At 51.5% G+C, this 27,107-nt stretch overlaps 10 protein-coding genes across 10 annotated transcripts; 7 read left to right on the forward strand and 3 right to left on the reverse strand.

Annotated features, from left to right (window-relative positions):
* Nucleotides 1-1,059: 1,059 nt before the first annotated feature.
* JN550_005153 (uncharacterized protein) lies at nucleotides 1,060-2,424 on the forward strand (the record flags this gene model as incomplete). The annotated part of the gene is made up of 1 exon (XM_049316748.1): nucleotides 1,060-2,424. One exon carries the CDS (start codon nucleotides 1,060-1,062, stop codon nucleotides 2,422-2,424), a length of 1,365 nt encoding a protein of 454 aa, XP_049172954.1.
* Nucleotides 2,425-4,300: 1,876 nt separating this feature from the next.
* On the forward strand, nucleotides 4,301-7,510 carry JN550_005154 (uncharacterized protein; the record flags this gene model as incomplete). Its single annotated transcript, XM_049316750.1, has 4 exons — nucleotides 4,301-5,474; nucleotides 5,562-6,164; nucleotides 6,262-7,032; nucleotides 7,083-7,510. The coding sequence occupies 4 exons, from the start codon at nucleotides 4,301-4,303 to the stop codon at nucleotides 7,508-7,510; spliced, it is 2,976 nt and encodes a 991-aa protein (XP_049172955.1).
* An 811-nt stretch (nucleotides 7,511-8,321) lies between these two features.
* JN550_005155 (uncharacterized protein) lies at nucleotides 8,322-8,926 on the forward strand (the record flags this gene model as incomplete). The annotated part of the gene is made up of 2 exons (XM_049316751.1): nucleotides 8,322-8,464; nucleotides 8,653-8,926. 2 exons carry the CDS (start codon nucleotides 8,322-8,324, stop codon nucleotides 8,924-8,926), a joined length of 417 nt encoding a protein of 138 aa, XP_049172956.1.
* Nucleotides 8,927-10,047: 1,121 nt separating this feature from the next.
* On the reverse strand, nucleotides 10,048-10,594 carry JN550_005156 (uncharacterized protein; the record flags this gene model as incomplete). The annotated part of the gene is made up of 2 exons (XM_049316752.1): nucleotides 10,048-10,373; nucleotides 10,432-10,594. The coding sequence occupies 2 exons, from the start codon at nucleotides 10,592-10,594 to the stop codon at nucleotides 10,048-10,050; spliced, it is 489 nt and encodes a 162-aa protein (XP_049172957.1).
* Nucleotides 10,595-11,273: 679 nt separating this feature from the next.
* On the reverse strand, nucleotides 11,274-11,663 carry JN550_005157 (uncharacterized protein; the record flags this gene model as incomplete). The annotated part of the gene is made up of 1 exon (XM_049316753.1): nucleotides 11,274-11,663. The coding sequence occupies one exon, from the start codon at nucleotides 11,661-11,663 to the stop codon at nucleotides 11,274-11,276; it is 390 nt and encodes a 129-aa protein (XP_049172958.1).
* Nucleotides 11,664-12,837: 1,174 nt separating this feature from the next.
* JN550_005158 (uncharacterized protein) lies at nucleotides 12,838-15,054 on the forward strand (the record flags this gene model as incomplete). Its single annotated transcript, XM_049316754.1, has 4 exons — nucleotides 12,838-12,885; nucleotides 12,943-13,380; nucleotides 13,431-13,953; nucleotides 14,012-15,054. The coding sequence occupies 4 exons, from the start codon at nucleotides 12,838-12,840 to the stop codon at nucleotides 15,052-15,054; spliced, it is 2,052 nt and encodes a 683-aa protein (XP_049172959.1).
* A 924-nt stretch (nucleotides 15,055-15,978) lies between these two features.
* JN550_005159 (uncharacterized protein) lies at nucleotides 15,979-16,524 on the forward strand (the record flags this gene model as incomplete). Its single annotated transcript, XM_049316755.1, has 1 exon — nucleotides 15,979-16,524. One exon carries the CDS (start codon nucleotides 15,979-15,981, stop codon nucleotides 16,522-16,524), a length of 546 nt encoding a protein of 181 aa, XP_049172960.1.
* Nucleotides 16,525-17,418: 894 nt separating this feature from the next.
* On the forward strand, nucleotides 17,419-19,306 carry JN550_005160 (uncharacterized protein; the record flags this gene model as incomplete). The annotated part of the gene is made up of 5 exons (XM_049316756.1): nucleotides 17,419-17,498; nucleotides 17,559-17,819; nucleotides 17,893-18,375; nucleotides 18,662-19,080; nucleotides 19,143-19,306. The coding sequence occupies 5 exons, from the start codon at nucleotides 17,419-17,421 to the stop codon at nucleotides 19,304-19,306; spliced, it is 1,407 nt and encodes a 468-aa protein (XP_049172961.1).
* A 1,183-nt stretch (nucleotides 19,307-20,489) lies between these two features.
* JN550_005161 (uncharacterized protein) lies at nucleotides 20,490-21,015 on the forward strand (the record flags this gene model as incomplete). Its single annotated transcript, XM_049316757.1, has 2 exons — nucleotides 20,490-20,787; nucleotides 20,876-21,015. 2 exons carry the CDS (start codon nucleotides 20,490-20,492, stop codon nucleotides 21,013-21,015), a joined length of 438 nt encoding a protein of 145 aa, XP_049172962.1.
* A 1,035-nt stretch (nucleotides 21,016-22,050) lies between these two features.
* JN550_005162 (uncharacterized protein) lies at nucleotides 22,051-26,521 on the reverse strand (the record flags this gene model as incomplete). Its single annotated transcript, XM_049316758.1, has 3 exons — nucleotides 22,051-24,689; nucleotides 24,746-26,433; nucleotides 26,517-26,521. The coding sequence occupies 3 exons, from the start codon at nucleotides 26,519-26,521 to the stop codon at nucleotides 22,051-22,053; spliced, it is 4,332 nt and encodes a 1,443-aa protein (XP_049172963.1).
* Nucleotides 26,522-27,107: the final 586 nt, after the last annotated feature.

The raw sequence follows: 27,107 nt of genomic DNA on the forward strand, positions 1-27,107 counted from the left end.
AGACTCGAGGGACGGATGGGACGTGGATAGTGCAGGAAAGGATCTTGCTTCACTTGAACTGGCCAGAAGGAATTCGAGCTTAAGTTTATATAGAAAGTGCACTGATTAGTATACACTCGTATATGTGTCCCATGCAAGCCAAGAGATCAGTTGTCTGCATTCATCAGCAACTCTCGCCGGCCGAGTCAAAGCTACTCCGCACCGGGGCTTCAGCAGTATCGTCGAGCCATGCGGGGCAACTTTCCCAAAAGTTGTTTGTCAAAAGCCCCACCACTGGCAAGCTTGCGGGAAGGTCCTGGCGATAGCTCAAATAGCTCAAAGCCGCATTAGGTAGCGAAACCCGGCGCTGGTTTGGCAGCATTCGGCGGCATGACTCTCGTCTGCTCGCCACCCAGAGATAATTGTCGAGATCGTCGGGAGGAGAAAAAATTGGTCTCCAAGAGAAACAAAACCCACGACGACTGCTTAGAAATCCAAAGCCCGCTCAGCGGCTTGGACCTTCGATAAATCATTGTCGCTACACATGCTGGCTGTGGAATGATGTCATTCAGTCTCGACTCAACAAGCGGCCAAACATCGGCCATGGCGGTTGGGAGATGGGCAGCCTTCACATGCGGGCAAAGAACGAACTCCCTGGCTGGCAAATGTGACTGTCAAGGAAAGGTTCAAGACATTCTGGACATTCGGGTTGAACAAGGTTGAAGAACCCTTGAAGAACCCATGGACGCAAATGCCAGCCCAAGGGTCTTTTGGGGGAAATAGGCGGCCGATGATTGGCTGCGTGCTAACGGGGATTCCATCGGCTTTATTTTCCCCTGTAGGCTTGCCGTCGCCTGTCTGCATCATGACTTCGACCCCGACTTCGACCTCAGCAGCAGCAGCAGCAACAGCAACAATTGAAGCTGCCGAACGCAGACTCTTCTACGCCATGGAGTGAGCCAGTCTTCTTTGGTCAAGCTTTCACCGACTATTTGCACGCACAAGCCAGGTTTGACGAGCGGAAGATGACCATTCGCGGCGAGAGCTACAAGGCAGCTTGATTAACCGAAGTCATTCTCCATGGCCTGCACACGGGTCGCCTTCCGGCTCAGACGGGGCTTTGGCCGCGAGTTTTCGACGACTGCACGCCGACTAGAGATACGCGATGTTTCCGAGCTCCCACAGCGTACCGTTCCGCGATACAGAACCAGTCCCACGTCGTCGCTGCTCTCGCTCGAGTGGCCGGAGCCACCACGGAATGTACTCGTGGTCCCGAAGCTATATGCGCCCAAGGTCATCACGTCGGCTGTCGATTTTGTCAAGCATGTAAACGCCGAGTACCCCAACATCAACTTCATCTTCGAACACAGAGTGGCGTCTACGATTCACGACTCGCTGCCGTTCCCTATCTACAGCTCCGAACCGTCGCATTTCCCTGCCAAGATCGATCTCGTAGCGACCCTGGGAGGGGACGGGACAATACTACGGGCTGCTAGTCTGTTCAGTCTGCACACCTCTGTGCCTCCGATCTTGTCCTTCAGTATGGGAACCCTGGGCTTTCTGGGCGAGTGGAAATTCGAAGAGTACAAACGCGCCTGGCGCGAGGTCTACATGTGTGGCAGCCGGGTGGCAGTCAGCGACCTTCAAGGTCCTCATACGCAAGCCGCCAACGGCCGCCATGGTCAGCACGATGGCAGTGAAACACTGTCCGAAGGTTGGGCGAACATGCGGGGGAAAAATATGGGTGCGACCCGCGCAAGCAAGATTCTGCTCCGCCACCGCTTGAAGGTTGGTGTCTACGATGCAAACGGGGTTAACATCAACGAACATCTACTGCCGACTTCGACCGCTGCTTTGCACCAGCCTCTGCCACCCGTGGCCCCAGAGGTCAAGGAGATGTCCAAGTCAGGAGAGCCAGTCATCCCCGATTTGCACGCCATCAACGAACTGGTTATTCACCGTGGACCAAACCCACACCTAGCCATTGTCGATGTTTACGTCGGTAACCGCTTCCTCACCGAGGCGGTCGCAGATGGCATCCTGGTCAGTACGCCGACGGGGTCTACCGCCTACTCATTGTCAGCGGGTGGAACCATCATTCACCCTCTGACCAAGTCCATGCTCTTGACACCGATATGTGCTCGTACGCTGAGCTTCCGTCACTTGTGCCTCCCCCTGAACAAGAAGGTTGTGCTTAAGGTTAGCAAGAAAAACCGCGGCCGCGAGCTTGAGGTCAGTCTTGACGGCAAGCGACGAGCCGGTGTCACGATTGGGATGGAGATCAGAGTAACAGGCGAGGTCGTCGCACCTGATGCCACGGGCAAGTGGACTGGTGGTGTTCCTTGCGTGATTAGGAGCAGTGGCCAAGGCGATGATGGAGACGACGATGACGGGTGGGTAGGGGGTCTGAACGAGAGACTGAAGTTCAACTATCCTGTTGGATAGGCCGGAGAGAGGCTCCGTCAGGGTGCGCATCTGTGGCATATAGCTGAGGTATTGCCAGAATCTAAGAAGTGGTTAAGCCAGGCTGGGGGCGGTATATAATACATGGGGCGAGAAGCCAGGCGGATTCAGGTAATGTACATAAGGAGTGCAGCCCCTTCCTAGCATTTTGGTGTTTGGTGGATTTACTTGGTCACTAGTGTTTAAGATACCCCATATTGAAATGGACTTTCTGTATATGTCCCTCCTCCTTCTGGTACATGTCTCTGGCGGGCAATCCAGGCCGCGTCTCCTATTGCATAGTGGAACTCGGTCGTCTTGTCTCGGCACGACTTTGAGCCACCCAAACAGAACCCCGCTCTCAAGCTGACAGATTGATAGATAGCTTGCAGACTGCGCTACTACACCAAATTCCTGCTTGATTGAAGCAGGTGGATATCGCTACAGGTCGATACTCGGCGACCCGGAAAAGAGGAGGAACAGATACCTCCTGACTTAGGCGTCCTCTAGTACCTATGTTGAAAGCATGACATTCCCTGGAGGGTTACGGGTCGCCTAGGTGGGGAGCCAGTACACAGTATGCAGCGTCTACTCAAAAAGGAACTGGAGTCCATCTGCTGCGGGGTCTGCGGCTGACAGCCAAACTCTATGCAGTCGTGGCCCAGTAATCGCTATCACATCAACGTGCCATTTACGTGGTTGTCGCGTGGCCGCCTCTTGGGCAATGTTGTACTGCAGGCATTTTAGGTGCCCTTTTAAGGCTCGCCCCGTTGGAGGGGGGACCATCTGAGCTTGTTCGACCACGTGAAGGGGTACAACTCGCTGTTGGTTACCTGAGACAAGCGAAAGCACGCATTCCAGTCGGATGACGGATCTGGTTATGGTGTGTCAGCTGGATGGGACCTATTTTCGGTCACTTGGACGACGGGAAGCTCCCTCGAGGTCCCCTCTCTCTCTTATTTGATTCACATGTAGCTCGTCACAATTGACTTCCTCCACCAAAGCCACACGCTCCCGTCTACCTAATCTCTCGAAGCTTACTCGCGCGGACCGGCGTATCTGCATAACAGGCCGCCAGAAGCTGCCGAGCCGTGATTGGCTTCTCGTACGACCAGGCAATTGCATCCAGGCAGTCACTGTAACCGGGCAACATACGCTACAGCCAGGGATAGGAGCGAGTATTCCAAGTCAAGCATCTACTGCAGCGTGGCTTGTCGAGCTTGATGGTCCTAGGACAGCGTTTGTTCATTTGCGATTGCGGCAACGGGAGCTATAGACGACGTTACACATATCCGGCCCCGGGACTGACGGCTCACATTTTGGCCCGTTCCGTCTCAAGCAGTGCAAACACTCTCTGCAGACTTGAAATTGGCGCTGCGGTTCTCGACAGTCTGCAGTTCAGGGCAGCAGCCTTGAGGAAGTAGCGACGTCTTTCCCAGCCGAAGATAGATCAGGCTGCACCAGGCTGAAGTCAACAGGAGCGTCCAGGACTACTACTTCAATACCTAGGTATCGACGGAGCCTGATTCTGGAAAGTGCCTCCTTGGTACGCATTGTTCCACTTCTTGTTATCAACTCTTTGCAAAGTCTGCCTGGCCTCAACATCCTATGAAAGAGCTGTTTTACTTTACTTCTTTTCTTACTTTCACCATTTCTCTTCGCCTACTGTAGTGTTTCGTTTACCGAACCCTGCAAAATCCAAAAGAAGCTCTACTTGCGCAACCATGAGCTACGAGCCCTTGTTCTGATCTCTATGCAGATCTACCTAGTCCGTACAGCTTTGCGAAGGGCCTGAATTTCCACCTGCTGGCCCAACCATAGCCTCGTCGGCAACAGAGTCTGCAGTTCCTCCTCATGTTCAATCAGACATTCGTCCGCCATGGGGCCTCGACTGGACCAAGTCAAAAGCCTATCACGCCGACTTAGTCATTCCCGTCGTGCTTCGTCAAGGAAGCCCGATAAGCATACGAATATTAAGAGCAGCACTTCCAAGGAAGACACGGCAGACGTGGAAGGAAGACTTGTGGCAGCACTGGCAGAATATTCTGCCGCATCGGTCCAGCCGTTCGACCAGGAGCACCTCGGAGACACGATGGGCTCGCAGAACAGCGGCCAAGTGACCTGGTCTTGGGCTCCAGAATATGTGAATCACATTCAGCCAGGGTCGTCTTCTCTTTATACTGGCGGCACCTGGAACAATCCTGTCGACTTGACCATGGCCACCCCGCGCTCGAATCAGGATTCGGCCGAAGCGATTTCGGCCATTCCCTCGCCGTTCGTGCACTCTTGCGAGACTGATCGGAAGCTCACTTCTCCCTTGCCACCTCTTGCGCCAGGTAGGCTGTCGCCAAGATCCTTCGAGTTATATCAAGAGCCATCCTGGCCACCTCCGCAGCCTCTTTCGCCCCTGAACACTCCACATTCGAATCCCGCGACAAACGCACCCGCCCTACAAAACTCAACAGACAAATCCCCGGCCTTTGTGTCCCCGTCAATGGCTAGCGGATCGCACAGTTTCAGTTTTCCATTGCACCAAGCAGCATCATTCATCCCTGAACTGCCATCAAATCTGGATAATGCGAGTTACTTTATGGAGCAGATCCTCAAGGATGAGGAACTTGCGCAAGCCTTGCAGCTCCAGTATAATCAAGAGCTGGTAGACGCGTCCGCAACGGGGAAAGAGACAGACATGGACATTGGAGCGGCTCCGTTGAGTGATTCGACAGGGCATGGTGGTTTCATTCTCCCTAACGTGGGCTTCGACGTACTCCCTGATCCCTGCTTCCCAGGGCACCCAGGAACACTGGCACCAGATGCACCGACTGAGATGGAAATCGACACGTCTTCCAGGGTACTTTCCCCACCACCTCTTTCTGTTGCTAATGAGGACGAAGAGGACTGGGCCGAGATTCCCGAGGAAGAACAGATCTGTCTTGAGCAGCTAAGGCAATACACCAGGTCGCTCAATGTTCCTTGCGCGGCGTGCAGCAGAAGAATCACCACACGACAAGAAGACATCCCGGATATGACACGGAAGTGGGTTGCCAGCACAGGTAAAATAGTGTGTGGACTGCAGTGTTCAGGTGGTGCTTTCTGCTCGGCGATAACTTGCCCCGGTTGCAGAACGATAATCAAAGCAGAACCTTCCCAATCATGGGGCTTCGCTTCTCAGCACATATCGCCGCTTTCTCTCCCATCCACCAAGATCAGCGTTGGGGGCATGGAGTTTCTGGTCTACTACTGTTGTGACGGTGGGCGAGAGTTTGCGCTGTGGGCTCTTGCGTGTGGGTGGGAGCAGTTCCCCTCGAGATCTCTGAAACAGGCGGTTGTCAATAAGTTGCGATCACACAGACCACAAACCACCTGGCATACCCAGGGAGGCAGTCCATCACATGCTCGGCACTCTCGTAATTTGTTCCACAGAACTCCAATCGTAGCCAAAGGCACGGGTTATGGGGGCGCTGATGCCTGGTCGATGCCATTCGGACCCGGCAGGAGGCAGAAAGCTGTCAACACCATAATAGCACCAAAGCCCCTAGATGCCAAAGAGGATCTAGCGCATGAGGCCTATTTTCGACTGGTATCTGTACTTCTGCCGTCCCTCAACGCACCAAACCCTACGAACATAGATATGACGCCGCCCATTCATCTCAGTACCATGCTGGCTCGGAGTCCACTTATGACCCGCGCAGCTGTTATGCTTACGAATGATTCGATCGACGACATTTCGAAGCAGCACAGCTGTAAGTACTACATTTTCTCCTAATTTTCCCTTTTAAGCAACCCTGTTGTAGAACACTTTGTAGGTATCACCCATGATCAACCTGCTAATGACTCCAGTATATGACGGCATGCTTGATTTTGTCAATGCGTTAGGCTGCCACACGGCAACGGCAGGTTTAATCTATAACCAGCGCCAAATATTCACGAAGTCAGGATCAATGCTTAATGTTTCTTTCCGGAAAGACGGGCAGAAGACCAAAGTCACACCACGAGACACTGGGAAATCTTTGGCAGACCTGCTCTCGCGCCTTGCCACACAAGGGAGGACTTTACGGCAACATGCACAACACAATCAACATGACTTCATGGGCAAGAACGAGACTGATTTGTTGCTCTGGGCCGAACGCGTTGTTCAAATATCGGCTTTCCACCAGGCGAACTCGCAACAGTTCAAAGCTAATGAGATGGATATCGATGGTGGGAAAGGGAAGAAGCCTGCGACACTTAGCTGGAGCGAGTATCATCGGGAACATGCCGTCAGGGAAATTGAAGACGATCGTATTCTTCACAACCACTACTTCTCAAAACAAGCCAGCGCTGCTGCAACCTCACTACCACCGAAAGGGCGCATGAAACGCCTCATTACCGAGATATCTACGTTACAGACATCTCTGCCAGAGGGAATATTTGTCATCCATGGGAGCTCGAGACTTGATGTGATGAAGTTTTTGATCATCGGGCCCAAAGGTACGCCCTACGAGTACGGCTTCTTTGAATTTGACTTGTACTGCCCTGTGGACTACCCGTCAAGCCCTCCGAAGGTTCAGTTCAAGACGACGGGAGGCGGTAAGATTAGATTCAACCCGAACCTGTATGATGATGGCAAAGGTAAGTTCTACTAATTCCTTCCTCCGTACACTACGTTAACCACTTCTCAGTATGTCTGTCGCTGCTAGGTACATGGTCCGGCGAGCCTTGGCGGTCTGACCACTCCACCATCTTGCAAGTGTTAGTTTCGATACAGTCAATGATTCTATGCGAGAATCCATGGTACAACGAGCCTGGGAGAGAAATGAACGAGAGCAAGGGTCAGAGTACCAAGTACAATAACGAAGTGCGCTCATGGACTATCCAGTATGCCATCTATCCGTGGGCCAGCGCCATCAGTGCAACTACAGCACATCCAGAGCAGACACAGCAAGTTAGCTCTGCCTGGCGCTCACTCGCTCAGACCCATCTCCGTATCTTTGGTCGCGAAATTGATTCAATCTCGTCGGCTGCCGCGCGGAACAGCAAGTTCTTTGGGCTCGAGGCATCAGCACGCAGTCTGCACGAAGCATTAGATAAGCAGGGCTACCTGGCTTAGGGCAGTCAGAGAGAACAAAGGAGCACCGTAGTAGCAAGTCAAACTGACAGCACAATACATCACAGCAAAGCAAACCCTGTACCGCCCTCTACCCCTGCGGGTTCTACTAAGACCAGTAACAACTGGTTCAAGGTCCACAAGAGGGAACTTCTCCGATCTTCGATCTCAGGAGACAACAGAAAGTCTCGATTCCGGTAGTAGAATGTCTCTTGGCTGTCTTCGATAAGAGTTGGCGACTCATGAAGGAATCAAGAGAGACGTCATGGATTTTTCCGGTAGTTACAGATCTTGAACGTGACCACGAGCATACCATGCTCCCTAATCAGTGATATGAGAGAATACTTACACACCCTAAAATGTTTCCTCGTGCGGCATGCTTCCGTCAAGACGCGATTTGCAAGATCTTTGATGGAAGATAAATCCTCTCTAGTGCGATGATCACCCATCGGATAGACCCATATCAGACTCCGTGGTTCTTAAGGTGATCTTATGAGCAGCGAAGCAGGTTGGCCATATGGCTCTAGTATCAATATCAATTAGAGCCAAGGAAAGCAGACTGCACTAGGGGATGCAAAGTCTCGTGCTCCGGAAACTTGCTGACGGTGACCGCCAGCGGACTTTTGTGGAGCCGTTGCGGGCGGATAGCGGGTTGCGGATGACCTCTTAAATAATTCTGATGGCGCACAGCGGAACCCCATGGTATGGTCCATTAGTATATATTCAAGTACTACTCAATTATCCTCTCATATGCGTTTTTCGTCCAAGAAACTCAAACTAGTTCCTCAACCCAGGTTGCTCAATACTGCAGAGTATGTCGGACACGCAACTAGCAGATACGTCAACGCCCCTGGGCCAGTGGGTTGACGAGCTGTTTAAGAATATATTCTTTCAACCTAACGATGCACATTCCATGATCGTATTCGATGCATACATTGCGCCGGACCTGGTTGTTCGGTAAGTCACAACGCTTGTATGGCGGATCACTTTGGCCCCTTTCCTGACCTCTGAAGTCGTTTTCATCCCTCGACGTTCTGTAACAGTGCCAACAAACCCACAAGTTCAATTTGTCACCAGCGTGTCATGAAGCTGATGAATTATGTCATTCGGACATTTGATTGTACTAACCGGAGACCTCCTCGCAGTATCAACCACAGCCTCTTCACCCGTGACTCTTGGCGCGAAGCCACCAATACTGTGCGCGCCGGAAGCTTGCTGACTATGGACTCAAATGATGAAGTCGCGGCATGGCAGGCGCCGGGTCAGAGCGGCGCGGGATGCGTGGCGCACATGTCGCACTTCACTCAGCGAAGCAAGCAGGATAGAGAGGCGACAAGCGCAAGATCTCTGACGCTGGCCAATGTGGCAATCAGGGAGGGGAAGAGGTGCTTGGTTGAGTTGACGGAGATCGCCACTTGATCAGACTAGTCAGATTCTTGAATGAACGTGTTGGGACGCCTGATCCCATGTTGAAAGAGGGCCTAAAGGACTTGTCTTCCCAATCGGCAATGCGTATCCAGAAACGTTGCTACAAAACGTGAATATATACATATATATATGCTATGGTAGACATCACAAATTATTACGGGAATGTGGTAACTCTATTTTCTATGGCTCAAAAATCGAGTGTGACGTCTTTGAACAAGAACCTGAATACACAAGGATACAGAAGGATATGGCAATCGATCGATAATCAAGTCCATAGACATTGTTTGGCCAAAGACAAACTATTATGCAAGTCCGGAGATGGCGCTCATCTTAGATTCGGCCCCCGCAGTATTCAAACATACTTTGTCGGCATTCGCCTGTTTTGATTTCCCTTTCTATTTTACATCTCCCCCGTCTTTTTAGTTGGCTACTGGACATTCTAAGTGTCATTGTTCTATCATCTGCACAAAAACTGTTATGAATGAGTTTGAGTTGGTAAATTGCCAAGCAAAATTTTCAATGATGTGACATTATAAAGCAATGAGAGCATGGTTCGAGTCTTGGCCGTGGAGAGGGCAAATCTGATAGAGGATTAATCTACATCCACCAGAAGTTTCCATCGAAGAATAGTCACTATCAATACAAACGATTTTAACTGGCTCTTTCCGTTATTTTACTTCATAAACAACCTCAAGTAATTCGGGGCAAATTTCTCCGAGCACGAAAAAAAGTCACAAAGAAAAAGCCTGTACACCACCCTCACTTAGCGCAACATAGGAATTTGAGCTATATATGAGCTATACAATAATGGATGCTCACGTCTCTCCTTTTAAACGTGTACATGAAACGTGACGGCGCTTCTTTAAGCTGCAAAATTGCGCTTAGTTTGACCAGTTTAAAAAAGCGTGCACTTAGATACAAACAGTTGCACGTGCCAGTCATGGGTACTGCTGAATACTGAAAGCGGGACAGAGGCGCACCACGGGGGATCTAATCCTATTCATCGCATAAAAAACCTTTCATTCGGATCCAGTCTAATTTCAGACAGTAAAACTCACGATAGCTCCATAATACGTGACTTGCTACGAAATATCCCCAGGCCCTTGACAAGTCTATGTGCAGTCTGAGCCGCCAGGAACGAAAGTTCCATCCGAGTTCTCGCAGCCGCAAGTACCGTCATCCGGTGATCGGATGCACCCAGCACCATCGCCATCACTCTCACCACTGCCATCCCAGAAAAAGGTCCAGCAATCCTCATTTGAGTCTGTCATCTCCGCACTCGTGGGCACCGCACAGCTGTATGCGCTACATGTTCCATACGGCGCTCCGTGTGATGAGTCGTATTGGTGGTCGGTCACAAAGACGGCAAAGGTCTGACCGGAGGTTCTAGTATTGTGGGAGCATTCCGCTGCCTGAATGGCTTTGGAGACTTTGGAAGCTGGAATCAATCGTCAGTGTGGGATCCCCAGGGCCCGATGTTGCAATTTCCGACGTACCGGAGCAGTTGTATTTGCCGGGGCATGTACCCTTGGTGTTGGACGTAGCTGGGTCTAGAGTTCTCTTCTGAACGTTTCTCTGGAAAAGGGACAGGGGGGACCATGACGCCATGGCGAGCGATGGAAGTGCGACAGCCACGAGGCCAACTGCAGAGAATCTCATGTTTGCGGTTTCTGGGATCGGTCGCAATGGCTATTGAGAGTTCTTTGATCTGTCATTCAGGTTCTAATGCTCACTGCGAGAGGCTTGCACCTTATACCGGGAAGCCTCCATCTCGAAACACGCAGTCTGCGGGTCTATAGTCCCTGCTAGCGCATCGGGAAATATAAGTCAAACGAAGCTTACATACCAGGGTGAGTTATCCGCTCCACATTGCTTGAACTAGATTGGTCTCGGGTGTGACATGCGGCCCGCGCTCTCCCCCCACAGGGGAGTTCAGATGAGATCTCAATCAAACTCGCATGGGTTATCCGGTTTACAACTTCTACGTAAGGCGTGCTTATTGGCTACTGTGGATTCGTGAAGTCACTTATACTTCTTATTCCACGCAATATCTCAACTTGGTGCATCGTTGGATCCACCTTGTACGGCACTCGGCGTGGAAGTCTTGAAGACATTGGTGAAATCACGGCAGATGGTCGTCAGCCTTATTTCCGAGATACACCATAACAGCCCATAGTCTCCAGATTGACTATTCCTTGCGACACCAATCTAATGCAGATCGCAGCGCGGTCTGAATTGCAAACCGAGTACGTATCCGCGTCCGGTCGTTCGATTCTACCCTGCTACAGCTATAAGCCCATTCAGTCGATTGCTCCTTGACCTACAGTTTGACAGCACGTTAAGAAGATAACTTGCCTCTAGTCCCATCAGAAGAGTCGATCGCAATGTCAGGAACTTCCCTGGCTGTATCAAGAACCATTTTGAACTTCTTCCTCCCACAAAACTTCTTCCCGAGACTCTTGCAAACTTGTACCATAACTATATTGCCTTGACGTTCGCACTCGACACAGGCGCCCGCGAGATATCGTAATGCGCATTCAAAGCTTTGCTTCTTCTCATCGTGAGTAGTGACTGTTCCTTTCGGGGCCAGACTGAGCACGCTACTCTCACTGCCGACGTTTTTCAAGACATCCAAAACTGCTTTCGCAAGCTTGTCTTCTTCTGAGAACTTGAGCTCGCAGTAGACAAAAGTGAGGCGAGAGAGAGCGAGCTTGGGAATGGCCGACATGATTTCACGGATTCCTTCTGATGAAAGTCAATGTCTTGGGAGAGTGCTTGAATGCCCGTAATGATCGCTATCGACATGCAACTCGGCATATTCTGTCGTCCTGCTCTGATATAAGTGAAACATCCCCGTGCACTCACGCACACGCAATCAATATATCAATGCAGAGTGAACATTACAGTTACTCACTCAGCAGGCTCATGAGGCATCGCACTTGTTCTTTGCTAATTCAAATGATCTACAAGATTGTGCTTGGAATTTCGGCAGTTACTCTGTCGGTCATGATCGGACTTGATTGTAAGGCTGAGATACGGGCTTTGACAAATGAAGGTAACTGATCTTTTATTACGTATCCCTATCCAAACAGAACACAGTGACTGTTTTAAATGACAGTACGTGACTGACACGTCATAAGAAATTCTTCGTATTCAAACGACCCTGGTTTAGAACGTTATTTGTTGTGAAAATTGCTTCTCTTCTGCTATGGCCAGCATCGAGGTGACTGAATTATCGTATCCAGACTGCCTTTGCAGAATATGTAGATGTCAGTGGTGACAACCACAGCGAATAGTTTGTCTTGCTTTGTATCAAAATGATTATGACATGCCTGACGCACCCTATTCACACCCCAAGGGCAGTATTGCTTGCTTAGCATTCCCTTGAGACCGTCTCCGGCCAATAAGGTAAGTGCATGGTTCTCCGTCATAGGTTCTCGATTTTAAAGCCCGGAGCTTACCAAGTCTACGATTAGTTCTCTCCCCGCCCGCGGTCAGTCAGTAGTTGAGCTAGTGGGAAAGAGGGGGAGGCCTATGTGGGGACGGTGCACAAGCAGACCTCTTGTCCCCGGAGATCTGGCGCCAAACCTTTAGAGGTGAAGTGTGATATACATACACTCTGTAAATCATCGCCTGTGAAGGAAGTTGTAGGCGAGCAGGCCGTCTGATAAGACCTTTGTTCTCCTCTGCGGCATCAATTCTTACTTTTGACGATTTTTCCATACGACAGGCCACATCAGATTCAAGACTTGCCTCCTTATCCCTTTGCCGTGCAACGAATTATATTTGCAGCAGGTAGAAGTCAGGTGGTGCGGGATTATTGCCGTAACTGATTGCATAACTAACAAATCAACATATCGCGCATAACGCTTCAATTGTCCCGTTCGGATTAAACCAACGACATGGCACTCCATCCCTTCGATCCCCTACGTCCCGAGGAAATTGTTCGGGTAAGTTACTGCCATCTCACCAACGAACCAGTAAATACTCATAAATACTCGTTTCAGGCAGCTGAAATCATACGTCCCATCTACGAGGGTCAAGCCATTAATTTCCGAGTGATCACACTCAGAGAGCCTCCCAAAAATGAGATGGTAAAGTTCCTCGAGCTCGGAGCATGCCGAGAGTCTGAGCTTGAGAAAGAAGAACCTGTCCGTTGCGCACGCGTTGAGCTGATAGCGACGACCAGAGGCGGAAGAAACGAACTCTTTGAACTCCTGGTCAATCTTGATGAAAACAAATTAATGAGCCAAAAACTACTTGAAGGCAAGCACGCGTACGTCGATTCGGCATATATGAAAGAGGTCGAAGCTGCGTGTCTAGCTGATAAGAGGGTACAAGAGGAAATTCGCAAGTTGAACCTTCCGCCAGGGTCTACCCCTATAGTTGAGCCTTGGACTTACGCTACTGATGGAATGAACGACATGTCAGAGCGTGTCAGCATGGTGAGAATTTCAATCAAGCGTGTTTAATCAGATGCTGATACACATTTGAGTGTTGGTTCTACTGTCGCCATTTAGATCACAGCGATGCCAATTACTATGCTTATCCGCTCGACATTTGTGCCGAGGTGTCGGAACGACTTGAGGTCACTAGAATCTATCACATACCCTGTGCCCCAGATGAGAGAATCAACGACGAGGAACGTGCCTATGATCGCCGTAAAATCCACGCTACATCCTCCAGTGAGTATCATCCAGACCTAAGGTCTGACTCTCGATCTACCACGAAACCCTACCAGGTGGTACAGCCTGAAGGGCCATCTTTCGACGTTCAAGGCAACCGTGTGAGCTGGGAGAAATGGAACTTCCGTGTTGGGTTCAATTATCGAGAAGGCCTCACATTGCACGATATACGTTACGAAGGCCGGAGCGTGTTCTACCGGCTTTCGCTTGCAGAGATGTTTGTGCCGTATGGGGACCCACGAGCTCCATATCCACGGAAAGGGGCATTTGACCTCGGTAATGATGGGGCAGGCATAAATGCCAACAACCTCCAGCTAGGCTGCGATTGCCTAGGTAAGGTTTCCAGCCACCTTTCAAATTTGACTTGAGACTCAGCTCTCTATTCGTTTAGGCACTATCAAATACTTTGATGCATGGCACAACACCCAGTCCGGGGAACCAATGAAATTGCCCAATGTGGTTTGTTGTCATGAGCAAGATGACGGAATTCTCTGGAAACACACCAATTTCCGCACCCAAAATGCGGTTGTCACACGATCCCGTATCCTTGTGTTGCAGACGATCATCACCGTCAGCAACTACGAGTACATATTCGCATTTCACTTTGCCCAAGACGCGTCAATCTCTTATGAAGTTCGTGCAACGGGTATCTTATCGACTGCTCCCCATCACCTCGACCACAAGGGCACAGTTCCATACGGGACTATTGTTGCACCAGGGGTAATGGCTCCTTACCACCAACACCTCTTCAGTCTCCGAATCGATCCCGCCATTGACGGTCATAAGAATACATTGGCGATCGAAGAATCCAAAGCCATGCCTTTCAATGATGCAAATGTCCACAACCCATTCGGGGTAGGCTATTACAGCGAGAACCATTACATCGAACTGGAAGGGGGGTTTGACCTTGATATAAGCAAGGGGAGAGTCTTCAAAATTCTCAACGAGAACAAGACGAACCCGATCACGGGCACTCCTATCGGATATAAGCTGGTCCCACAACCCAGCCAAATGCTTCTTGCACATCCAGACTCTTTCCATGCCAAGCGATCCGAATTCGCTGACCATGCCGTGTGGGTCACGCGCTACGGGGACGACGACTTCTTCCCCGCTGGTCGATATACGATGCAGTCTTCAGGAGGAGACGGTATTGCCTCAGCAATTCGACGGAGGAAAGAAAGTGGTGACCCTGACGCGGTCAGGAACGAGGACATTGTCATTTGGCATACGTTTGGTTCAACACACAATCCTCGCATCGAGGACTGGCCAGTCATGCCTGCTGAGAAGATGGTCGTGGGTCTCAAACCGGTCAACTTCTTCACGGGCAACCCAGGTTTGGATGTGGCTGTGTCGACTCAAGACAAAAACAAGAGCGTGTCCTATGATGGTCCAGCAGATGAGCCAGCAAGTAAATGCTGTGTGCCTCAGCCTTAGTCTAGACAGATAACCAGAGGAAGGGGGTTTGGTAGGACCTATATCGTTATAAGACAGCGTATTACTGATGCCTAAAACAACTGCAATATACAAAGACTGAGGGGTTGACATAAGTGAACCTCTAGCGAACGCTGCGCTTGGACAACTGGCGAACATTTGGGTGGCGGAGAAGCGTTTTGCGAAGGACTCCGCAAATGTGATAACGTGAAACATGTCGAGTGCTTGCCCTACTTCCCCTTCAGCTCGAAGATTTAGTGATGCTATGAGTATTGCATGATCGCATGTTTGATCCTGTCACAACCTTTAGATGCAAAAGCTCGTACAATTTCTGAAGTCAGACAAAAACCGATGATTGGAAATGTTACTTGCGCTGAATAGAGACCGATTACTTCAAGGACCAGTTCACTATCGATCCTGAATAGAGCATAAATGTCAGTATCGCTTGCACTACGCGTGACGTACAGCTGGCGAAATCTAATTACGCCACAGCGTAATGTGGACGTTTCATTGTGTCGGGACTGTGCTAATAAGGTTTCGGTGGGCATGGTGAAGGTATATAATAACCTTTGACGCGCGGTATCTAATAAGTGCAGCGCGCGTGCCGCGCATGGTGACGGTAACAGGCATGATAATCGAAAGTCCTCTGCACCTCCTCCAAGTTCTACCCGCGGGCAAGACAATTCCTTGAAGCGCCAGTCGACATTTGATTTCAACTTTTACTTACTGCATCATCTTGCATGTCAGTACATTGGATGCTTTCGGCTTTCAACTTCAACTTTCATCAATCCCTTCCTATGTGAGGCGGTCCGGGCTCAGCAACGAGGTGCTCAGGGCTCCCATCAACTCAAATCACCAGGGCTACTGAGACATTCTCCCGGGCGACACGTCAAAGCTTACACCTTTTTACGATCTGTATTTACCATCATGTCACCTGTCCTGGCAACCCAAGAGCTTGTCAGATCGCCTTTGCCGCGATCCGCGTTATCAATGCCTGTTATCACACTGACCAAACACCCGATACTATCACGAGGAGAGATGCGAGACTATGACGATGGTCCGTACTACTATAACGGCTATGATGACTACCACGACTACAACCGGCATTACGGCCTCAGCGCCGGCGCCATTGCCGGAATAGTGGTGGGCTCCGTTGTGTTCCTCCTCATCGTCCTCTGGGCGCTGTGGTGCTGTTGTTCACTCGGCCGCACGAAGAAGCGCACGCACTACCCAAGGGAGCGCAAGTACCGGACGCGGTCTGTCGAGAGACGGACATACTATGTGCCAGATCGGAGGCACCATCACCATCACCACCGGTACGACTGTTGCGGGCGGGACAACGTCGAGAACGTTTACATCGACGACACCAACATCAACATCCGGCCGGCGGAGCCGACGCACGCAAATCACCACGATCGGTATTACTACAACGACCCGCGTTACAAAGAGTACTACCGCAAATACTATACATGATGATTGGGGCTGATAGAAGCTTGTGTGTTTCTCAGAGGGTGGTTTTTATGGAGTATTATGAGGGATATCTGGAGTACAGGGCGTCCGTGCTATTATGAAACTTGAATCTGAAATACTAGGCTACTACACCGGGAACAAAATGCTTTTGATGGGATGCGGAGCATCTCTATTCAATTTCCACACTAGGAACATACCGCAGTGTTCAAAGGTCTACATTGCTAAATGCTTTCCGTTATCCAGAAATAACAAAAGAGCTTCCTGCGAGATAAACTCTGGTACGCGTGTATCGGCACACCGATGACATTCTCAAGTAGCTGAAGGCTGTATGTTGGTCAATATACAAATATCAAGACTAGACTTCTGACTTGGTGAGGGACGGATCCCCACTCCGTAAGTGGATCGGGTATACGGAGTGGGACCTACTCAAGGAGGCTGTCTGTATGGAGACCCTGACAGACCACCTGCTCCGGAGTACGAAGCCTTCTCTGGCGTCAAGCTATGGCATGTCATGAACGTAGCATGCGAACGTGATGGCCGCATCCCTACGATTCCAGGCCTGTCAAAAATGCCGTAGCGGCAAGCGACGTGCCGTGCACCGGATCGTGGCGGTCCGGCTGCTCGCTAGCGGCCCGTTGGTACGCTGGGCTGGCCCCCACTCCCACTCCCACTCCCACACTCCCACCCCCAGCGTTGAGCCTGGACCTGTTTGTAACTCTGACGTGGCGGTCCCGCGGTCCAACAGCCTCACCGGCATTCATCGGACATCAGGGACTGGGCTGAGCTTTCATCTTCAGCATCATCCCTATCTAGCCCGGTGCCACTTCGATCCAGGCCCTAGAGCTTCACCCGTTCATTCCCAGGATTCCTCTCAATTCTACAAGAAGATGATTCCAGATGGATGAGGTGATGATGGCCACCTCGCATTGCGACAGTCCGCCACAGTACGGCACTGTCGTACGCACGGTCGTCGGGTCGTAAGCTTGGATTCCTTTGCCCCATCTGCTCTGATACAATGGTAGCTTACGAAGGAGCAGCTTATTATGGATCGCCATCATTGCAGCATATACTCCGCAATACCACCGCATCCGGAAGGAAGGCACTAAAGGGATATCGGCCTACTACATCCTCAACCATGCTCTGTTTTCCACCACGACGCTGGCGTTACGGCTCAGCCACAGTGTCTTTTACACAACCTTCAACTGTGTGGCCAGCGGCGAGCTCCAAGGCTGGAGGGGATACTCTGCGTCTCTGGACTTCCTCGCCGTCTTTGTCCAGTGGATGTGCGCTGTGATCCTGTATGTCAGGCTGTCAAGCTAACACCCCATCCTACGGTCTCGCGTCACAGACAAGTCTAATTGGCGGATCTAGCTTGGTTGTATATGTGCGACATCGTACGCCCGCTGTGCTACCAGACCAGGCGCCGATCCGCCGGCTCTCGGACTGGCAGCCTGAGGAGGCCCACGAGCACAAGCTCACATCACACAAGATGCGGAGAATGCTGGTGGCCTATGCCGGTGCTACCTTGCCGATATCGTTGCTGCTGCTCATCTTCAACGTGCATCCCACTTTCCAAAACCATCGGCTGCATACGGCCGTCTATGTTGTGTTCTGGTCCATTTGGGTAGCCTTGCTATGCGCGGTGGATGCCTTCCTCGTTGTGTTTCAGTTCATCAAGCAGCTGAAGACTGTAGGCAGGCTGCGGACTCGCGGGTCCCTCAGCATTGTCTCGGTGCTTCTCCTTTCCATCGTCTTGATCTTACTTGCCGTGACTCAGTTCTATAGATCTCGGGGCAACATCGTCCTTCCTCGCGAACGGCATGTGAGTTTCGGGCGCTTCCTGCAGTTGTTCGGGTACGTCTATGGTTGCGTCAGCGTGGATGTCATGTATCTGGTGGCGGGCCTAGGATATTTGGTTCTTTTCCAGCTATGTGTGGTATTTGATTGGAATGATCTCTTTGGTACTCGTCTCGGAAGGATACATCTAGTATGAAGGAAATGTAACGAGCTAGTAGGGGAATAAGAATCGGCATCTGATATTTGATGCTTATCGTGTGAATCTTTAAATCAATTGTCCCAAACACCAAACCCGCCCATCCACCAAACGTTCCTCAAATGCGCAACACTAAATCTGCTCAAGGCTCACTTCTGGGAAAGCAACGACAAGACCCTACAGCAGTCCGTCGACCATTTCGAGAAGGAGCCCGGTTCAACAGACTTTCTATTTCACTCGCCGCTCCACCCTCGACAGATCACATCCTTTCTTCAGCGTGCCCACCATGGCTCCGTCGATCTTCTACCTCCTCTTCGCGTCTCTGTTCTTTGGAGCTCGGGCAGACTTCTGGATCTACAAAGATGTGCAGCATCATTTCGGCTTGACCTACGTCTACATAATCTTCCTGAACCGCATGCCGACCTGCGACGAGGCCAAAGACGTCGAAGTCTACGGATCCTCCGACGACGTCAGCGGCAATAAGCGAGGCGTGCGTGTGAACTTCAGCCATGCCGACCCTTACGCTCCAACACTCATCGAGTTCAACACTTACTTTGGACATTACAGTGAGCAGACATCTCCATAGCTTCAATGTTGCACCAAAGACAGGCCTAACAAGTACCAACAGCGATCTACGGAGACCGCCATTATGACATGGTGGATCTGGATGGCCATGTCGTGGGACGATGCCACCCGGATACGTCGCAGACGTTCAAGTGCGATCGACCAGGTCAGCTTGGATACCAGGTTGGCTATTCGATGATCTTCTGTTCTTCCGACATCCACGCCTGAGCTGGTCCGTGGCTTCACCTTCGTCAGCTCTGATCTGGTCTTGTTCGAGAGCCTGCGTAGTCATAAATTCACTGACGCAGCTGTTTGAGGAGGGCTGACGGGGGATTTCTTGGCTCCAACTAGGCGACTTTGAGTGCCCTGGTGCCTCATAACTCTACTACTTTGCCTGTTCGTGAGGCACAAGTGGTCACAGGCTTAAGATTTCACCAGCTCCGAAGATGCCGTAGTGAATGCGATGGCTTGGGGATGCAATCGAGCGGTATGCACACGTGGAAGGAGCTCGATGATCGTGTACTTCTAATTCGGACCCATGGTTGACGGGTCTACTGTTCTAAAAGATAGTGAAGAGGCCAAAAACGATTGAATTCTTCTCACTGAACGGGCTTGCTTCGTGTAAATTGCCTTCTAAAACTCTGACCCCGAGATTTACTGTGGAGTGCTATCACTGGAATCCTCTAGGGCATCTATGTGTAAAGAGGACCCATAGAAGTCATAACATTTTCTCTGCCAGTTGTGATCTCACAAAGCCATCTATTTATTGACAGCGATGGCCTCTAGCTTTGTATCCAGCCACGGCGATGCTCTGGTCGACTTCATGACGATGTAATCGGTCATTGCGATATCCTCAGTGATTGGTATTCCAGCCTTCTGATCAGAAGCTTACCCTAGGTATCCTGTAGGTGCATACAAGGTGTCTCTCGTTTGGATCATGATTCCACTGATGCGCTGTCTAAGAGAGGGACATTGTGAGTAGCCCGGGCGCTGTGCATGGTTGAATTAACATCCTCTACGACAGTGACGCAAAAGTCTATGTACGCAAGTGAATCTGTCCAGACGTGATAAAGCAGGCCAGGTCGTCCCAGAACATTGCAGAAGCAATCTTCGAATCATTGTACTTCAATTGGAAGCTCCCAAAATTCATGGCCATTAGACGAGATGATAACGTTATGTAGCTCCCTTATATTCACCCCTCTTGATCAAACGCAATCATAACCTTGGATCTTGCCCAGGTGAATCTACGACCAAAGCTCTAGACGTACCTGCACACATTGATTTGCGGTGCCATTATTTCTTACTTCCCAATTTTCTCAGGTTCGTCAACCAAGGACTTCTCCTCTTCCCAGATCAACCTCCTGAAAGCGTACCAAACATCTAACAACACCCACCATCCACAGCCTGCAAGATGAAGTCCTTCACCACCCTCACCGCTGCGGCCGACACCTTGCTCGCGGGCAGCAGCGGCCTGGCCGCCGCCTTCGACGACTTCTGGATCTTCCACAAGGACGCCAGTGTCAGCCACGGCGGGGGCAACGTCTTCAACTTTGTCCGGCAGATCGACTGCCACGAGCTGTGGGAGGCCGGCGAATTCCCGCCCAGGGACGACGTCAGCGGCGGAAAATTCGGCGTGCGCTTCGTCGGCAGCGAGAGCGACCCGCAGGTCATCGAGATGAACACCGTCGGTGTCGACCTGGGCCATTATAGTGAGTGAATACACCCCACTTCCTTGAGCCCACGCATTCTGAGGACGGAGGGTACTGACGCTTGTTCTCTTTTCTTCTTTTTTCTTAGCTTGGTACAAGGACCGAGGCAATGCGCTCGTCGACCTCAACGACAATGTTCTCGGCCATTGTGACGTTGTCCCAATCGACCTCAGCTGCGATGGAGACGACAAGTGGGTTGGCCACTCGATTCTGTTCTGCCATTCTTGAGATGGCCCGGGCACTAGGTCACCTTTTGGCCACGGAAGTTTCTATGTCAGGACCCAATGGGCAGATGGAGGACACACGAACGAAGTACGGCTAGGAAAGGACTAGACCTCGACTGGAATGAACCCGGCCACCATGATAAGATACCTACGTAGTCTCCAACTATGCAGTGCACTACGCTCCTTCTCTCCTTATGCACACATGCTCTGAGGATAGTGCTGAGAGTTCGCCCGATTATCATGAACCCAAGAGCGATACAGGAAGCCTTGTGATCACTCCCTGTTACACAGTCTGATACCCTGCTGGTGGGCACGAACAGCAGCACCTCTGCTGGGCAATGGACTCCGGACCCAGGCAGGAATAGATCCCGTTATCAACATGTTGAGCGCGTATCTGTCCTGCTGATGCATGATGCGACTCCTTCCACCTGTATATAGCATTACCCATGTCTAGGATTTTGTGGAAAACGCTTCTTACTGGGCCGTACCACTGAGAGTGAGTTTGAACAGCACAGAACACAAAGTGACCCTGGGCTTTCGCTGCCCGTTGAAGTTGATACATGATATCAAATTTCGCTACTTGGTGGATTCCAACCAAGGACTTGTTTGGCTATTATCTACTTTATACACATGAATTTCAGCTTTCCGCTGTGTGTTTTTCCGAGCCAGCTGACAATGCAACTTGATTGTTATCGCTAAACGCTGTGGACCTGACTGATCGAGGACTGTCTGCACCGGGATCGCTCGAACAAGGACTCCTTGTACCCTCAAGCCAAGCAAAGATCGCAGTTCGGGATTCGGGACTCATACGAGAACCCGGTTCTATTGCAGGCTGGCCCTGGCGACGAATGCCTGCCAGAGTCGATGGGCAAGTACGCTCTAGAGTCGTGTCCCATGGAAATGGGAAACGCGTTACGGAAGTTGCGCTAGGAACATCATGACCAAATTGCCACGCTGTCCACCATGGTACTGGCGATAATGATGGTAATGGGAAATCCATCACAGGAACTACCATCGGAATCCCAGGCCAAAACTGCCTCTACGCTGTTTGTTCCTGAGCTGAGCCGCCTCTGCCTCTGAAAGACCCGCCTCTCCCCCCGCGCTGTCCACGTCCTCGTCCGCGACCTCTTCCCCTGCCACGGGTATCCAAGTTGGAAGGTGGCGGTACAGCGTTATAGCCTCCCTGGAGAGCAGGGTCATTGTTGGCGTGTACATTAGCGGGAGCATGTGCTGGGTTGTTGGCAATCTGTCCACCACGTCCCCGTCCCCGGGGTGCACCAGGGTGCTGCGAGCCTTGACCACCTCTACCGTTCGGTGCTGGGCGGTAAACCAAGTTCGCTGACTGCAGATTGGGAACACCATTGCCGTTCGGTTGATTTGAGCCTCCTCTACCTCTCCGTGCTTGGCCAGCACCATTGAGGGCACCACGATAACTTCCTTGCAGCATCGCTGGGGCAGGCGCATCACGGTACGTCCTTCCGTTGGCGCCGCCATAGGTTCCCGGGGCTGCAGTCTGCTTAGGAGCTGCATTCAACTTGGCCTGTTGCTGAGCATTCAAGACCACCAACTGTTGATTTGTCATGTTAAGCACAGAGTTGGCGGGTACCGTAGCACCTCGGAAGGGAGAGCATCGTGAGTCGAGCGTTGTGCCGCTCATGAAGTTCGAATCAAAGACAACATCAAGCATTGGCTTGCTTCCGATATTGCTGATTCCCACCACTGTTCCCTTAAGACCAATGGGAACTTTACCCGAGTCTGTAGCCGACATAACCCTGTCTCCAAGGCTGAACTTCTGCCCGCCGAGACGCTGCTCCGCATCCTGCGGTCGCAGCAAGGCATTTCTGGGTATATCATTGAGCTTCCGCACAATAGGTGCTGGTGCATTCTGCATCAACTCATCCACTTTCTGTTCCAGGCGTCCGACAATGACCGAATCAAGCTGCTCGGCATCCAAGGGCACTCGCTCAAACTTGCTCTTGTCTTGATCCTTGATCCACGCACCAATCTCCTTGATCCTCTTTGTAGCATACTCGGGGTCAGGGAACAGATCTGTCTCAGATAGCTCACTTCCTTGAGGATTTTTCTTAATCGCAGCAAAGAAGTCGGGGAACTGGGCCATGTAATTGGCAATGAGCTGAATAGCTGCCATACTGAATTCCCAACCAGTGCTGGACTTGCGAGAGTAGCCAAGAACCTTCAACTTCTTTCCTTCAAACTTCAAGTCCAGTCCAAGGTTGACCCTCATGCTACCTCCCATGGTGTGCACAAAGAAAGAAGCGGTGATCTTGCTGAGGACGAGTGGGTGAAGATCAAGCTCCTTAGCGAGGGCGTACGATGGCCAATACCTGTTCTCCTTTTCATACTGCTGAATCAGTGATTTGGCGAGGTAAGGCTCACTCCTGATGAACGTGTCGAGTTTCTTGGAGAATGTTGCGACATCCTCTCCCTCTTCGAAATTTGTTTTCATGAAGTACAGCGACGTTTTGACGACGGCCCGGTTGGTATTATAACCGGCGACCTCGACAGGGCGACCATAGACAGGCCGGTGAAGGAGTTGTCCATCATGATTCTTCACGGCATCGCGCTTAACCCCCATCAAGAGAAAGGCGCGCGATCCGACAGGGAACTCCTCTTCGATGGGAAGAGCAGCCTGCTCAATAAATCGCTCATCTTCGCTGATCACCTCGTCTACGACGATCTGAGCAGGGTAGTCGGTCTCGGCGCCAGGAACCTCGCCATACTCCTTCACCAGCGCACCTTCATCGGTCTTGATGAGACCCTTCAACATTTGGACGTGCACCATTGATTCGACGCTGCCAATGATGATTCCAAGGCGAGAGCTGTAGAACGACTCAATGCGGTCGGCCTTTCCGCTCCATTGGTCAATCTCCTTGCCAGTGTGTTCGCGCATGACAACTTGGCCAGAACCGTCTTCTGCCAAGGTGAAATCGAAGAGCTCATCCGACACCCGGACAACCTTGGCTTCCTGCAGGAACGGGTAGCCAACGAAACATCTCTGGCCCAGCTTGACCTTGGCGGACTCTACGCGGCTGCGCACTTCGACATCGGACAAAGTGACGACCATACTCTCGTTCCGGCTTTCCTGCTGGAAGACCCTGACCCCGTGGAAGCCAAGATTCGCATTGTACGGCAAGGTTGCAAGACTGGGGAATCCTGCCAAGGCCTCGACGTTGAGCTTTGTGCCCGGCATCAGACCTCGATAAAGCTCGAGACCATCTGCCACCGGCAGGTCGTAGATGTTCTGGATACATTTGCAGTGAGGGATCTCCGGAAACTCGCCTTCCATCGATGATGGGTAAACAAAATCCGTGTCTCGGTCATATGTGAACTTGAGAGACACGCCGAAGTCGTTCCTGGCCTTCTCATCATCCGACAGTAGCTCATCCTTGGGTCCCATGGCAGCGAGCAGTCGTTTCTCATCTATGAAGGGAATCTTCACCACAGCTTCCCAATCCATTTTCTTGCCATTCATATCTAGCTCGAAATCTCTCGGGTAGAAATCAATGATAGGCGAGCTTGGATTCGTCATGAGATCGTGATATACAGTGGGAACAATCTTCTTGCTTCGGTCTGGCAGCACTCCCATCAGCTGCTGGAAGGGTCGGAAAGGCTGTCCCAATTTAAAATTCAGGTCAGCATTGAAGCCCTTGAGGACATCTGCAGACAGTCAGTATTGGAAGCATAAGGGCCTTCGTGTTGACAAGTTGCCTCACCTGAGATCATCGGGGAGTAGTGCGATGCATAGAACCACGGCCACGACGCGACTCCTCGATAGTAGTAGTACAACACCCATTGCAATCCTTGGACATAGTTCTCGCAAAGGCTGCGAAGGTCGGCATCCTTGGTTGCTGGGGTCGACTCTAGTTTTCCCTCGTAGTACTTCTCCTTCCACTCGATGAACTTCTCCTTGTACTTGACCTGCATGGAGGCCTGAGCCTCTTCAGGGGAGACATCGACGACTTGGGCATTATCGTACCGCTTCATCACGCGAAGCAATGCGAGATGGCCTTCCTCCTCCTCTTCGTCATCCTCGTTGTCCCCATTGCTGGCCTTAGCAGGCATGGAGAGAATGAGATGCCTTCGTCCGTCGTCATCCTCGGAAGTGCGCCACTCGATGCGAAGACTATCGGCAACATCTTGGACGAATTTGCGATCTGCAGCGACAAGCTCGGTACCAAGATCCAAGACTCCGCCAGGTCGCTTCTGGACGTACTTCCTGATCGTCTTCCAGATCTCTTTCTGTCCAGATGTCATGGTGACCTTGCCCTTGGCCTTGGCGATTACCTCCTTGCCGGCATCGGTGGCCTGTTTACTCCTCAGCCACTTTTGATCGGCATTTTCGTGCTCAAAGTGGCGGTTCTCCTCCTTGGACAGCTCCTCGAGGAGCAAGGCAAGTCTGGGCAGGTTGATAACACCGCCCTCGTTGATATAGCCTTCGGCCTTGGGGAGGACCTCCTTGTAAATGCGGAACATGGTGGCTAGAGCACCTTCGTTGATGTGCAAGTAGGGAAGATTGGGAAGGAAATCATTTCCTACAAAAAAGGCCATGAGGATGAAATCATCAATAACTCTTTCCAAGTCGAACGGAAAAGGCAAAGCGCCTTCCTTTTTCAAATCCTGAAACTCCAACTCCAAGTATTCGCGGACAATGCAGAGATGCATCAAATAGAAATTCTGATGCTCCAACTCCTTGGACTTCACCTTTGAAGCACGGCCAAAGGTGACCTCTTCTCTTAGAAGGCAGAAATGGGGGTCGTGGCTGAGCAGACCCAACATAATCAGGTCGGCATCGAGGCCGTACAAACAATGGCGCACGTTGGGGTCGTAATCGGGCTGGGCCTTGGCATTACGAATGTACTCCATGATCTTGTGCTCTCCCTCGCCGGGCACCTCGTGGCCCGACAGGACGACATCGCAGCCCTGCCAATCCGTGTCCTCGGAGATCTTCTTGGCAATGAAGTATTTGAGGTGCTGGGTCAGCTTGGCCATGAACTCGGTGCCGGGGGTGATGCAGTTGCTGTCGAAGGCGTCCTCCTTGGGCATTTCCACGCCCTCACGGATCGCCTTGTCACGGGCTTTCTCGACTTCCAGGGCGGTACGGAAACGACGGGCGCGCTGCTGGTTCATCTTGGCGCGGGGGGCGACACCATCGATGGCCATGAAGAACAGCTTCTTGGGCTTGATGGTGGCGAACAGGTGCTCGATGTAGTTGAAGATGCGGATAAACATCTCCTTCTCGCTGAGCCTGAAGGTGGCATCGTCGCTGTCCTTGTGGGTACAGTTGTGGATGATGCCGTTCATGTCGAGGTAGAGGTTGTCGAACTCGGGTATGCGGTTCTCGGCGATGAGCTGGGAAATGGCAGGATACCGCTCCGAGAGCCATCTGAAGAACTTGGGGACACTGTACAGGAGGTCAGCGACGGGCACAGAGGGGTTTGCGGCCGGTTCTGAGCGTCCGGGCCAGAGGTGTGGTGGTTGACGAACCCCATGTTGAGCGGGCTGAGTGATCGATCAGCTGCTGTTCTCGGTGGGTGGTTTGTGGAACTGGTGGTGGCGGTTGTTGTGGTTGTTGTGGTTGTTGTTGGTTGCCCTTGAGCAGAACAGACCCGGCAATGCAACTAAGTCTATGGCACTTCCTCAAGAAAGAATAGAATCTTGCGCCAAGGCGGAGAGATACTCGCGCAGGTCGACTGCGACAAGACAGGATCACGAAGCCCGGATGACTAGAAATTACTCGAGAATACCGGCAGTGGTAGTGGCAGCCAAGACAGACCGACGGAAAGCTGCGATGCGACAAATGCGGGACCTAGAAAAAGTATACTCCGTAAAGGCCTAGAACTCCGGTAGGGACCTATATGGAAAAGAAAGTGATGCGGTGCGAATAGCGCAAAGGTGCGCGGTGACGCATTGGGACTTGTAGTTGTGGTGAGAGAGTCAAGACCGGTGTCAGTCGGTCTCGTCCGTCTGGGTTTTGGGGTGGAAGCTCCTCCGAGGATCCCTAGCGACAGTCGCTGCCGGGCAGGTGGACGACAGCCCTGGAGCTCTGACAACCTGAGGGAGGGGGGGGGGGGGGGC

The sequence above is a fragment of the Neoarthrinium moseri genome, assembly GCF_022829205.1.
Source record: "Neoarthrinium moseri strain CBS 164.80 chromosome Unknown scaffold15_Wmoseri_CBS_16480, whole genome shotgun sequence".
Taxonomy (NCBI): Eukaryota; Fungi; Ascomycota; class Sordariomycetes; order Amphisphaeriales; family Apiosporaceae; genus Neoarthrinium; species Neoarthrinium moseri.